At 46.0% G+C, this 12,466-nt stretch overlaps 3 protein-coding genes and 5 non-coding genes across 15 annotated transcripts; 7 read left to right on the forward strand and 1 right to left on the reverse strand.

The window, feature by feature from the left end:
- The first annotated feature begins 9 nt into the window (after positions 1-9).
- rnf175 (ring finger protein 175) lies at positions 10-4,668 on the forward strand. Of its 8 annotated transcripts, none has more exons than XM_088295073.1 (16): positions 10-114; positions 454-487; positions 690-741; positions 940-991; positions 1,437-1,488; positions 1,690-1,729; positions 1,942-1,978; positions 2,195-2,504; positions 2,711-2,748; positions 2,864-3,005; positions 3,066-3,220; positions 3,362-3,469; positions 3,542-3,662; positions 3,881-4,014; positions 4,092-4,193; positions 4,273-4,668. In XM_088295073.1, the coding sequence occupies exons 8-16, from the start codon at positions 2,484-2,486 to the stop codon at positions 4,391-4,393; spliced, it is 942 nt and encodes a 313-aa protein (XP_088151199.1). In that variant the 5' UTR covers positions 10-114; positions 454-487; positions 690-741; positions 940-991; positions 1,437-1,488; positions 1,690-1,729; positions 1,942-1,978; positions 2,195-2,483; the 3' UTR covers positions 4,394-4,668. The 8 variants fall into 8 exon arrangements, with proteins under 8 accessions (XP_088151199.1, XP_088151201.1, XP_088151196.1 ...); XM_088295075.1 differs by lacking the exon at positions 940-991 and adding an exon at positions 1,189-1,240; XM_088295070.1 differs by having other exon boundaries at positions 1,942-2,504.
- On the forward strand, positions 532-624 carry LOC148339019 (small nucleolar RNA SNORD14). Its single transcript, XR_015843052.1, has one exon. It is a non-coding gene; the product is annotated as a small nucleolar RNA SNORD14 (small nucleolar RNA).
- On the forward strand, positions 778-870 carry LOC148339020 (small nucleolar RNA SNORD14). Its single transcript, XR_015843041.1, has one exon. It is a non-coding gene; the product is annotated as a small nucleolar RNA SNORD14 (small nucleolar RNA).
- LOC148339021 (small nucleolar RNA SNORD14) lies at positions 1,275-1,367 on the forward strand. Its single transcript, XR_015843013.1, has one exon. It is a non-coding gene; the product is annotated as a small nucleolar RNA SNORD14 (small nucleolar RNA).
- On the forward strand, positions 1,766-1,859 carry LOC148339022 (small nucleolar RNA SNORD14). Its single transcript, XR_015843073.1, has one exon. It is a non-coding gene; the product is annotated as a small nucleolar RNA SNORD14 (small nucleolar RNA).
- On the forward strand, positions 2,028-2,120 carry LOC148339023 (small nucleolar RNA SNORD14). Its single transcript, XR_015843062.1, has one exon. It is a non-coding gene; the product is annotated as a small nucleolar RNA SNORD14 (small nucleolar RNA).
- A 70-nt stretch (positions 4,669-4,738) lies between the features above and the next one.
- fgb (fibrinogen beta chain) lies at positions 4,739-9,020 on the forward strand. Its single transcript, XM_088295068.1, has 13 exons — positions 4,739-4,892; positions 4,966-5,007; positions 5,119-5,222; positions 5,283-5,385; positions 6,130-6,198; positions 6,466-6,580; positions 6,646-6,752; positions 7,267-7,381; positions 7,446-7,565; positions 8,048-8,170; positions 8,254-8,348; positions 8,426-8,616; positions 8,738-9,020. The coding sequence occupies exons 1-13, from the start codon at positions 4,803-4,805 to the stop codon at positions 8,967-8,969; spliced, it is 1,506 nt and encodes a 501-aa protein (XP_088151194.1). The 5' UTR covers positions 4,739-4,802; the 3' UTR covers positions 8,970-9,020.
- Positions 9,021-9,624: 604 nt separating this feature from the next.
- Positions 9,625-11,955, reverse strand: LOC148339025 (fibrinogen alpha chain). Its single transcript, XM_088295079.1, has 4 exons — positions 11,801-11,955; positions 11,450-11,633; positions 10,468-10,613; positions 9,625-10,144 (listed from the first exon to the last, which is right to left on the reverse strand). The coding sequence occupies exons 2-4, from the start codon at positions 11,505-11,507 to the stop codon at positions 9,788-9,790; spliced, it is 561 nt and encodes a 186-aa protein (XP_088151205.1). The 5' UTR covers positions 11,508-11,633; positions 11,801-11,955; the 3' UTR covers positions 9,625-9,787.
- Positions 11,956-12,466: the final 511 nt, after the last annotated feature.

Below are 12,466 nucleotides of genomic sequence, written 5' to 3' on the forward strand. Positions count from 1 at the left end.
TTTCCCCTCCAGCCACTAGGTGGCGATGATATACAAGAGGCTACATATAGAGTGGCTCGAAAGGATTTGGCAATATTCGGATCCTGTTTGCGAAGCGCGGGGATGGCTGTACTGGTAACTAAAATTTAATGTCCATGTTTTGGCATCTAATAGTTTGCTCTACTTCATGAGAAATGCACGGTAGATCTTATTATCCAGGTAGTTTGCGTGTACGATTCTTTTAATACGCGGATGGTTGCCGATGGTCTTTTCACCGTGGTCTCGTTGTGAGGGACCACCGTTGCTTAATTCGTCAAGCTCACGCGTCGCAGCATGTGGGACGCTTATTTCGACACTCAGTTTATAAACAGACTGTTTTTGAAATGAGATAACTTTATTAGATCGATGTATGTTTGCTATGTCAACACGTGGTGACTGTGTTCGTTTGTAATTCATGAGTCATTGTGATTGCAGGTCTTGCACGCATCTCATTCGGAAACTGCAACAGGTAAGAAACATCATGTTCTATACTTTCCTGATTTCTAAATCCGCTCGCTGTGATGACGACTTTTCCTGCCATTCGTAGTTTCCACCAGAGGTCATGCGACCAAAGATGGTTTAATACTTCCTTGGATGTCTGAGCGAACGTACTTTAATGTTTTGATGTAGGCGCTGTTGACATGAAAACTAATTTCTCTCTCATTTTGCAGACGAATGTCCCATGGTGGCCATTCTGGAAGCAAGCAACCATACGCCAGTGAGGTACGAACAGTTGTGGTACCTGCTTGTATTTCTTTGTCGCTGTGATGACGATTTTTCCTGCCATTCGTAGTTTCCACCAGAGGTCATGCGACCAAAGATGGCTTAATACTTCCTTGGATGTCTGAGCGAACTTTGAAATGTGGCTTCTTGCCTTGGTGGTCTGCAATGAAAACTGACTCCTTTTGTTTTCTGTTCCAGGTGAACGGCCGGTGATGGTCATTTTGTAAGCAAGCAACCAAGAGCCAGTCAGGTATGTCCAAAATGTAATTACTTGAACGTTTTTGACGCTGTGATGACGACTATTCCTGCCATTCGTAGTTTCCACCAGAGGTCACCACGACCAAAGATGGCTTAATACTTCCTTGGATGTCTGAGCGAACTTTGAAATGTGGCTTCTTGCCTTGGTGGTCTGCAATGAAAACTGACTCCTTTTGTTTTCTGTTCCAGGTGAACGGCCGGTGATGGTCATTTTGTAAGCAAGCAACCAAGAGCCAGTCAGGTATATCCGAAAAGTAATTACTTGATTGTCTTTGTCGCTATGATGACGACTATTCCTGCCATTCGTAGTTTCCACCAGAGGTCATTCGACCAAAGACGGCTTAATACTTCCTTGGATGTCTGAGCGTACTTTGAAACGTGGCTTCTTGCCATTGTTGCTTGCATTAAAAACTGACGTCTTCCATTTTCTGTTTCAGGTGAATGGTCCCTGATGGTCATTTTGTAAGCAAGCATCCAAGAGCCAGTCAGGTATGTCCAAAATGTAATTACTTGAACGTTTTTGACGCTGTGATGACGACTATTCCTGCCATTCGTAGTTTCCACCAGAGGTCATTCGACCAAAGACGGCTTAATACTTCCTTGGATGTCTGAGCGAACATCTAAATGTGACTTGTCACGTTTGGTTCGAATTAATTATATTGTATATTGAGTACTCCATTTTGTGTTTAGGTGGTGGCCATTTTGTGCATGGGCAAACCAAGCCAGTCAGGTATGTACAATCCTAGGGACTAGTTGAACGTCTTTGTCGCTATGATGACGACTATTCCTGCCATTCGTAGTTTCCACCAGAGGTCACCACGACCAAAGATGGCTTAACACTTCCTTGGATGTCTGAGCGACCCACAATTTAATTATTTTTTTATGTTTTTTTTTTTGTCAAGATAAGTTTAAATGTCAACTAACTTTGTTCATTTCACTCAGGGTGGGTGTCCTGTGGCGGCCATTTTGTGAGACTCAGGTGTGTAAAAAATAAAATAAAATAAATTGTGAATATTTGAACATTAGTGTCGCTGTGATGACGACTTTTCCTGCCATTCGTAGTTTCCACCAGAGGTCATGTGACCAAAGATGGCTTAACACTTCCTTGGATGTCTGAGCGAATATTGCTGTATGATCACATCAGTTGTAGAACATGCGGCGGAATGCTGAAGCTTGTCTTGTCTTCTTCCCGCAGGTTGGCTTCAATTCGGCGGCAGACATTTTATTTTCAATTGAATAAAGTGCCGTGAAACCTTGACTGTCTGAATATCTTATTTTGGAAACACTCATTGAAGATAAAATGGGTCGAAATAGCGTGTTGTAGATTTAATAGTAACATGAATATTTTTCGCGATTGGGGTTGACCCTCCTTCGTTGCCGTACAGTCGCGAGTTTTGCTGTTGAACAGCTGTTAGCTCGTCAAGCTAGCAGCTGCTGTTGGCCTCCTCGGCTAACCGGCACGGGGAAGCTCCAATTCCGCCAGGATGGCGGGTGTACAACCGCAGGTACGTTAATTCGCAACAACCAAAAGCTCTTTCTTAAAATCTTTTTTAAGGACTCGCTGCCGTCCTCCTAGCTAACATTGAGCCATGTGTATGGGGGTGGAAACGCGCTGTTTCGACGTGGCACAGGGCTCCAAACTTAAGTCGTCCATATTGTCAAATAAAATTTCAATAAATAAACGACCTCCAATCTCCACTTGTGCATCTAGGATGATGTGCTGAAAATGACTCACAGAGAAAGTTGGAGGTGAGAGGACCGATCCACATTTACCTACAATAATACATATCAGTTAAAAAAAATAAACCTTTCTATATATAAAAGTTCTAAAATTAGGACTTATTGTGGGCAACCACGTCTGCAGGATGCAACACGAGCGTCTGCACGTCAAACATCAAGGTCACGAGGCCATGCACGCCGAGATGGTTCTGATCCTGGTCGCTACTCTGGTGGTGGCCCAGATCGTGCTGGTCCAGTGGAAGCAGCGCCATCACCGCTCCTACAACGTGAGTGTGTGTGTCTGTGAGGGTATGTAGGCTTCAGAAAGTCACACTTGCTGTCCTCAGCTGGTCACGCTGGTCCAGATGTGGGTGGTTCCTATATACTTTACCATCAAACTCTACTGGTGGAGGTTCCTGTCCATGTGGGGCGTCTTCTCCGTCATCACCAGCTATGTCATCTTCAGAGCCACGCGCAAGCCGCTTTCCTGCAGGACGCCAAGGTATGCGGCAGAGCCCCAAGTTGCTGTGGCAAAAAAAAAAAAAGAGAAAGCAAATCATCAAAACAAAGTCCTCAAATTTCCATCCATAGTACTTTGAAGCAGAAATTGTGCATCAATCTTCTTCTCCCATTATCTCGTTAGGATGGTGTACAAATGGTTCCTGTTAATCTACAAACTGAGCTACGCCGTTGGGCTTCTGGGCTACATGGCCATCATGTTCACCATGCTTGGCTTCAATGTCTTCTTCAGGCGAGTCGACAGTGACACACACGCGTGACGACGTGACGCTTGCCACAATATGACATTTGTGCGGATGTGCAGGATCAAGGCGGAGGACTCCATGGACGTGGGCGTGGTCATGCTGTTCTACGGACTTTACTATGGCGTGTTGGGCCGGGACTTTGCCGAGATCTGCTCCGACTTTATGGCGTCCACTTTCGGGGTAACGTGTTAAATATACTTAACAAGCGTAATGAACTGATTTAAAAAAATGTTGACATCACTCTCACATTATGCACGATTTGGACATTTAATTCCCACGTACCGCGAGTGACAATCACTGTTCTAAGACGAGATTGACTTGATGTATATTAAAGTGATTTGGTATCATATTTTGTGGTTTATATTTAAATAGGAAATAAAAAAAAATTGTGTGTGCAGTACTACAGCCACGGCGGCATTCCTAGCCGCAGTTTAAGCGAGCACGTCTGCGCCGTGTGCGCTCAGAAGATCCTGGTGGACCTGGACGAGGAGGGCGTCATTGAAGACACGTACCAGCTGTCTTGTGGTCACATGTATCCTCACCAACTCCAAAACATCTTGAGAACAGCCGCTTCTTGTTTGCGCCTTAACTGGGCACCTGGGCTTTTAGATTCCACGAGTTCTGCATCCGTGGATGGTGCATTGTGGGGAAGAAGCAGACGTGTCCTTACTGCAACGAGAAGGTGGACATGAAGACAATGATGAACAACCCGTATCCTTCTCTCCAATTCTGTGTGTGTGTGTGTGTGTGTGTGTGTTCTTGTCAGTCCTTAATGTGGTCACGCACCCAGCTGGGAAAAGATGCACATCCTTTTCGGACAGCTGCTGGACTGGCTCCGGTACCTGGTTGCTTGGCAACCCATCATCATCGGCATCGTCCACGGAATCAACTTTTCACTGGGCCTGGAATAGAACCCTGAGGAGTGCCACTCCTGAACACTCTTGGAGCAATGTCCCCAGATTGTGGACTAAATATCAGGATGTTTGTTTTTTTTTACTTCCTGAACTCTAGCGATTTTGGACTTGGTGCGCTTTTGGACATTAACTGCCCCACTTGATTTCTCTTTTGGAGGTTTTAATGCTTTGTGTCACAGAAATGTTGTTTAAAAAAAAAAAAAAAAAATCAATAAACGTAACTTCAACATGCAGATGACCCTTTGGACTCAAACATGCATTGACCAAGTTTTTTCCCGTCAGTCCTGATCATGTTTGCTGTGTGATGACCTGTTCTCTCAGAGATCCACCAATAGGAGCAAGGGGTGGAGCGGACGAGTATAAAAAGCGTCTTGGAGATCCGCGGGGACACAAGAGCAAAACGGAGATGAAGACGACGCGCACGTTGCTGCTGCTGTTCCTTTGCGTGAGCGGGGCCGCCTCACAAGGCAACCTGGACTACGACGATTACGACACGGTGAGCCCGGCGATTCTCGTTTAACGTTAGCGCTGTTCAAACTAGCCGCTGACCGTTTGTGCTTGGCGTGCAGGATTCAAAGACCACAAAGACCTCGTCGAAGGCCAACGCGACGGTGCGTCACTCTTCAACTTGCCGTCCACCCATTTTGTAGTCGTCGACTCGTGACCACTCATCCGCCGCGTTGTCCGTCAGACTTTTCACTTTGCACGTCCACCTTTCACAGGACCAAACGGCACCCGACGCCCGCGGCCACCGGCCACTCAGTCACGGACGGGACTCCTACACGACCAACCGCCATTTGCCGCCCCCCATTAGTGGTGGCAGCAGGTCAGTTTTTCAAATACGCACGCACGTATGAGCCATGATGCTGACATGGCCTCTGCTCAGGTATCAAGGACGCACCACCACCCCATCCAGAGGACATCAAGTGGACGAGGTGAAGAAGGAGTACCCCGAGTCGGGTGGATGCTCGTACGGCGCCGGAGAATTGGTATGTTTACATTTTTCTACCAAAAAATAAAAATAAATACAATTTTCAAAGTGTCAGTCTTCAATTCTTATAATTGACAGGTAATTTCAAGGATTAATAAGTGCAGAGCACCAAAATGATAAATTCAAGTGATAAAGTCGCAGATTTGACTGCATTATTGTTGAAATCTGCTTTATGACTCACTACTTTTTGTTTACGCGACACTTGTTTGGTGGAATCTTGTGACGTTGTCGTGGTGAACGCTTAAAAGAATGCAAATGCAAAAGTATTTGCTGGTTCACGACTCAAACCAAAGTTGATAATTAAACTGTCTTTCATTTTATTTCATGCTTTGCTTGCCTTCATTTTAATGTAAACCAGACCTAAAAACATTCCTTGAAAAAATGGGAATATTCAGGAGAAAAAAATAAAAATTAAATTTCACTGGTTAACAGGTTTTTACAAAATGTATGAATCAGAAATGCAAGTAAACTAGTTTAGATTATTGATTTATATTATACTGGCGCTGATTTTGCCTTTTCCCTGTTTTTTTCCCCAAATACATCATGTTTTCAAAATATTAACAATAATAATAATAATATATGGAATATAGTAATATGTTTATTCGTAATTATGAATGAAAGGTTAAATTGAGCACCAGGTGGAATTTTTCTCTGAAACGTCTTTGCTCTAAATTCCAAGGCATTGTAAAATCTGTATTGCGCATTCCGGTGATTCATGTCTCCGCTTTTCCGTCCTCGCCAGGGTGTGTTGTGTCCGACCGGCTGCGAGCTGAAGACTGCGCTGCTCAAGCAGGAGAAAAGCGTCACGACGGTGCGTGTATGCCACAGGTTCCCAAACCTTCGCTGTGCCAACGCTCATATTTGACATCTCACAGCAGACCACCGAACGATAAAATAAACGTGTTAATTGTACAAGCTCCCATCTAGCGCTATTTGTCACGGATAAATGACCAAAACGACATTATTTGGAGTTCAAAAATAAAAATGGATGCTTTGGCACAGCACACCGGTTGGGAATTACCGCTCTATTTTAGTGGGCGGAGCCTCCGAACAATCCTCTGCTTCCTGTTTGTTCCAGAGCATCCACGAGTTGACGCCGCTGGTGGACGAGCTATCGCGCTCGTCCAACGTCGTCTACAACTTCGCCAACGACATGTCCTCCTCGCTGACCGAGCGCCAGCGACTCATCGGAGGTATGGCGACTCGCTCTTACCCCGTGCGCTCCTCGCCTCCAATCACGCAATTCCTGTCGCCACAGACAACGGGCGGGTGGTCAATCAGTTCACGAGTCAGGTGGAGGATCAGCACGCCTTCATCAAGGAGACAGTCGACACCGTGTTTCCTTCCACCATTCGAGTCCTGCAGGTGGGTGGCACGACACGTGCATTGATTGCAATTAGCACTTTGGTTGCTATATTTAGCAACTTTTCTGACTACCGTAGCAACAAATAACGCTCGAAATATTTACGCAATCACGTCCCGGCTTTTCGCCACAAATTTTATAACATCCCATGTTGGCCAAACCTTTTGATTGGTGGCTTCTAAAATTTGACAGAGGGGAGCAGATGGATGGAGTGTTTTGGTAACCTCACCTCATCGAAGAAAAAAAAAAAAACATTTAATTTTAAATGAAAATGAACAAGGGTGGACGACTGCTTAGCATGATGGTATTTAGAAAATAAAACATGAACGAGGTTTATTAATTATTTAATTTTTGTCAAATTCGAAGGGCCGGATTAAAACGTTCAATGGGCCGCATATGGCCCCCGGGCCGTAGTTTGCCCACGCCTGCTTTAAGCAGTCGATTTTCGATGCATCTTTACATCCCTAGCAGTGACAGACTTCACCACCAGGTGGTGTTATTGTCATCCCCATTCAGAGCGTGGTGGAAAAGATTCGTCAGAAGATAGAGAAGCTGGAGAAGGCCATCCAGGCACAGAAGGAAGGATGCAAGGAGCCGTGCCAGACCAAATGTCCCATCCCCGTGGTGACCGGTGAGGAAAAAGAACAGAGTAGTCTTGTCAAGATAAATGCTCAATCGGCTTTCTGTACTTCCAGGTAAGGAATGCGAGGACATCTACCGCCATGGTGGGAAAGACTCGCAGATGTACCTGATCCAACCGGACCCCTTCGCACCCGCGTACAAAGTTTACTGTGACCAAAGCTCCCAGAACGGAGGTAGGAAGGGGAGAGGTTATTATAGTTCAAGGAGACTAAATAGTAACTCAAACTAAATTGGAAAAAAACATTTTTGTTACTCCCCCCAAAAAAATGGCCGTCATTTTCATCTTCATTTCATCAAATCATTTTATACATAAGATTTCTAAATGGATTTATTTCGGATTTTCTGAACGCCCGAAGGTCAAACAATCATTTGAGGATTGTAGTTTACGTAATTTTTAAGACTATACTTTGTTTTTTGTTTTTTATCTGGCACTTGCCGAATATTTCGGAGATTAGAAGAATATTAACACAACTAAAACTGAACTAAAATTAAGGATAAAAAAAAAACTGCTCTAAAGCCAAATTAAAACGAGTGGAATTTACAAAAGTCAAAACGTAATAAAAATGAACTAGGATGCAGAATCCCAAATGATTCTAACCCAGGGACCGACCGTGGCTCGTGAGGAATTTTGTCTGACATAAATGTTGTCCACCAGGATGGCTTCTCATCCAGAACAGACTGGACGGCAGCGTGGACTTTGGCCGACGCTGGGACGAGTACAGACGTGGTTTTGGGAACGTCGCGCTGGATGTGGGCAAGGGTTACTGTGAGAGGCCAGGTCAGTCTTTTATTTGATTTTTTTTTGTCTAGTTGCCAAGATAAGGAGCAAAGCCACACATTTCACTTCCTGTCACATGACAGGCGAATACTGGCTGGGCAACGAACGCATCAGTCAGCTGACCAAGATGGGCCCGACGGAGCTTCTCATTGAGATGCAAGACTGGACGGGCGCGAAGGTGAGCATGAGGCTTGGCCTCTTCACCAACACAAACGTTCTTACCGTTACTTATTAGTTGTGTCACTTTGCGTTCAGGTCCACAGTCTGTACCGCCAGTTCACCATGCAGTCCGAGTCATCCAACTACGTTCTGGCGGTGGGCGACTACTCGGGCAACGCCGGGAACTGTCTCCTGGACGGTGCTCTGGAGCTGTCTGGGGAAAACCGCACCATGACCAAACACCACGGCGCAAAGTTCAGCACCTACGACAGAGACAACGACAACTGGTGGGTGTGGCCACAAACGGCCCGCGTCGTCGTCCGTTCGCTCTTTGAACAGGCGACGAGCTTCCTGTATGTCAGCGAAAATCCTTCCCAATAAAACTCACCCTCTTCCGCTGGACTCCAGGAACCCCGGTGATCCCTCCAAGCAGTGCGCCCGAGAGGACGGCGGCGGCTGGTGGTACAACCGCTGCCACTCGGCCAATCCCAACGGCCGTTACTACATAGGGGGAGCCTACACCAAGCAGATGGCCAAGCACGGCACAGACGACGGCATCGTGTGGATGAACTGGAAGGGCAGCTGGTACTCGCTCAAGGCCATCAGCATGAAGATACGACCCTTCTTCGCCTCCCGATAGCCAACGATAACAATAGAGACACTCACAATAAACGTCACACTTACTCGACAACTTGTGTCCTCGCTGCTTTTTAAACTTGCAACGACCGACATACTTTCTGGTTCGCACAATGAAAATGTTTATGGACTCAAACATAATTCAATCATCGTTATTTCACCTTTGGACCGTTGACATGAGCAGAGCACAGATTAAACGCTCCTGACAAAAAATTGCGGATCTTGAGCTTTGGGCAATGGCATCTGGTCAACAGAGGGCGCTAGACACATTTATTTCCTTGAAAAAAAAAAACACATTCAATCTATTTTTTTTAGATAAGCAAAATAGTACACAGTGCAGTCAATAATGAGTAAAGTTCTTTTCGGTTTTTTTTTCTGAGGGGGTTCCTTGCACTCCTAGGTGTTAAAAAAGGGGTTGTTTTTTTTGTCAAGTGTGGGCATATGAAGCCCTTTGAGACTTTTTGGGAATTAAGAGCTACAATTGGTTTCATTGATCTCTCTTCTGCATTTCCACTATTTTGGGGCATAATTATTTTTACCCATCGATTTGACTTAAAAGTTAGACTCTTGCAGTGGCTCCTCTGCAAGAGTGGCCCAAAGCGGGACGCATGGCGCATTTCCCGTTCAGGGCATCTCAATTATTGGTATCGTCAATCTGGTCAGAGTCCATTGCTGGGATTTATTCATCTCAAGAGTTGGATCATATCGCAATGGCACCTCTGCAATAATGAAGCGACGTTTTGTAAGAATAGTTGCAAGATTCCTCACATGCTGACGTCATAGAATAGAATTGTTGATGCTGAAAGGCTCCAATACATGTCGCTAATTTATATCATCATTATTATTATGTGGGTAGTGTATGTTGGATAAGTGCTCATATTCTTGTGCTTCGCCATTTTCCACAAAGAGCTGATTTTGCCCAATGTCCTCAAACTGGGTGAGCAGTTGGCTCTGCACCGCCGGGATGCGCTTGTAGGCTTTGGACGGGGGCGGGCCCACGAGCACAGGCCGCAGTTTGATTTGTGGCGAATCTGGTGGGGGCGGGGCCAGCTTCCTTCTGCGGCTGTCAAACTTCGCCGCATCGGCCCGCAGTGTCCGATAGGCGTCGAGGTCGATGTTGAACGGCAACGATGCCCTGCAGGATCCCCCACACGTGCGCAGCTTCATGTCCACGTCCACCTGCCGAGCATTGATGCCAAATTAGCGCTAATTTGCTCAATTTGGCAATATGAGCAATTCCACTTGTTAATCTACACTGTGGTTGATTTTGACATGTGGGTGTCAACTGCAAATGAGTTGACCGGGAGCCACAACCATGTGCCCCTTGAACTTAAAGGGATCATCCTGTCAGGATGGTCCATTTCTGCTGTGACGTAGACGCTGAAACCGGGGAAAAAAATAACAAGCCGAGCTCCAAAAGGGGGCGTGGCAATTTGTCGTAAATCCCTTTCGTCTTTTAGGGGAGAGCCTTTTAGATCAGTTCAGACCTTGGAGTGCCTCACCTCAGCTCTCCACAGCTCTTCCACCTGCTGCTGGATGCGCTCATTCAGCTCGTCCAGCCGCTGCTGCAGCCGCCAAGATCGTTGCTGGAGTGACGTCAGGTTCCTTGCCAGCTCAACGGCGTCTTGCACGAATTTCAGCTCTGACACTGCAGAGCGCGCAATACATTCGTTACTTGACAGCAAATCAAAAACAGTTCTTGATTTTAGATTGTCCATTCAATATGTTTGCATACTGCATAATAGTGTTATTTCTGTTGATTAATAACTAGTTTGAAAAAAAATATGACGGTGCTGCAACGGATGAATGGCATTTTAATACATTTCAATGGAGAAAATTCAGTTCATCTGGTGGCATTTTGGTGCTAAGGAATTACACTGGAACTTGGAAGTGAGTCGAGAGCTTCATTTAGACAAAAGTAGTGCTTGGCTGCCATTGCAATGCATCTTGGTGCCACGGAACTGTGTTGACGTGAGTAGAGGCGTTTATTTTAAGCAAAAAGTAGTGCTTGGGTGGCAGCGCTTGACGTTTTGGTGCCTACGAGCTACGTTGAAGTGAGCTGAGAAGCTTTATTTAGACAAAAGTAGTACTTGGCTGCCATTGCAATGCATCTTGATGCCACGGAACTATGTTGACGTGAGTTGAGGAGTTTCTTTTCAGCAAAAAGTAGTGCTTTGGTGTTAACTTGTGACGTTTTGGTGCCTAGAGCAACGATGGAGTGAGCCTCGAAGCTTCATTCAGACAAAAGTAGCGCTTTGCTGCCATTGCACCGCATCTAGGTGCCATGAAACTATGTTGATTTGAGTTGAGAAAGTTCTTTTAAGCTAAAAGTAGTGCTCTGGCGGCAGCTGGTGACGTTTTGGTGCTTCGGAGCCATATTGAAGTGAGCTGAAAGACTTCATTTAGACAAAAGTAGTGCTATGAAAGTAGTTGCGCGGTCCTGGACAGCATGCAAAACAACTGAAGAGTTGTGGCTGGCTTTACCGTGTTGGATGACCAGAACCCTCCGGTGTTGATGGTAGACGTTAGCGAGCTTCGCCATGAACTCTTCAACCGCGTCCTCCAACGTCTTGGCAGTCTTGCAGACCGCGGACAGCTTCCTGGCCGCTTCCGTGCCCGCCTGCGTGAGGACAGCCTGTAGTCGGCAACCGGAAGGACACTTCCTGTCCTGTTGGTAGAGAAAAAAAAATCTAAAATATTCATTCAAGCTATTTGTCGTTTTCTCAAGCACTCTGCTATGGTCAAAAGACTCGTCACGAGTTCCCGTAAACGTTGACGTCATGTTGAAATCGCCTATTAGCTTCGAGGCCAACGACACACATTTCCTGATCTTACCCAGTCGCCATGGGAACACGGCGAAACGTCCGACCGGAAGGGGCAGCGTCGTTTATCGGGGGAGAGGCCCGGCTGCTGGCGGCCATGTTGGATGTGCGGGCCCGCGCACGCTGTGGGCGCAGAGCAAATATGTGGTTAGCGAGGACGCGGCGCACGCTGGGTTCAAGGACGACGTGTTTGTTTGCTTTTGGATAGAACTTGAACACAAAACACACACGGACAAGATTTATTTGCCTAATACAAGCATGAAATGTGCAATCTTCCTGTTGACGCGGCCACCAAGCAGTTATACAAGTCAACTCAAAATGAACTCTAACCAGTCCGGGTGAACTTTTCGAAATTTTTCAAGTTGTCGCCGGCATACGGCGACTGAAAGAGCCACGGAAGAGACGTAGAAGTGGATGTCTTCAGAAATAAATGACATAAAATCGCGAGTTCTCATTCACAGGTTTAGCTTAACCGGTCGAGGTTTGAGGTTTATCCGTCATCTGTTGATGTGCGGACTTTACCATCCCAGTGAAGAAGAAAACACGAAACCTGTGAAAGTTCTCGAGCATTTTCATTTCCTCCCTAATATTTTGTGAGTTGTATGTGTGTAGCTTTCACAGGTGAAGCACCTCCGGACCACCTGGTGTCCAAGTGGGTCGCACTAAAACACACGCACGT

The sequence above is a fragment of the Idiotropiscis lumnitzeri genome, chromosome 4, assembly GCF_059441095.1.
Source record: "Idiotropiscis lumnitzeri isolate Australia: NSW breed Sydney's pygmy pipehorse chromosome 4, RoL_Ilum_1.0, whole genome shotgun sequence".
Taxonomy (NCBI): domain Eukaryota; kingdom Metazoa; phylum Chordata; class Actinopteri; order Syngnathiformes; family Syngnathidae; genus Idiotropiscis; species Idiotropiscis lumnitzeri.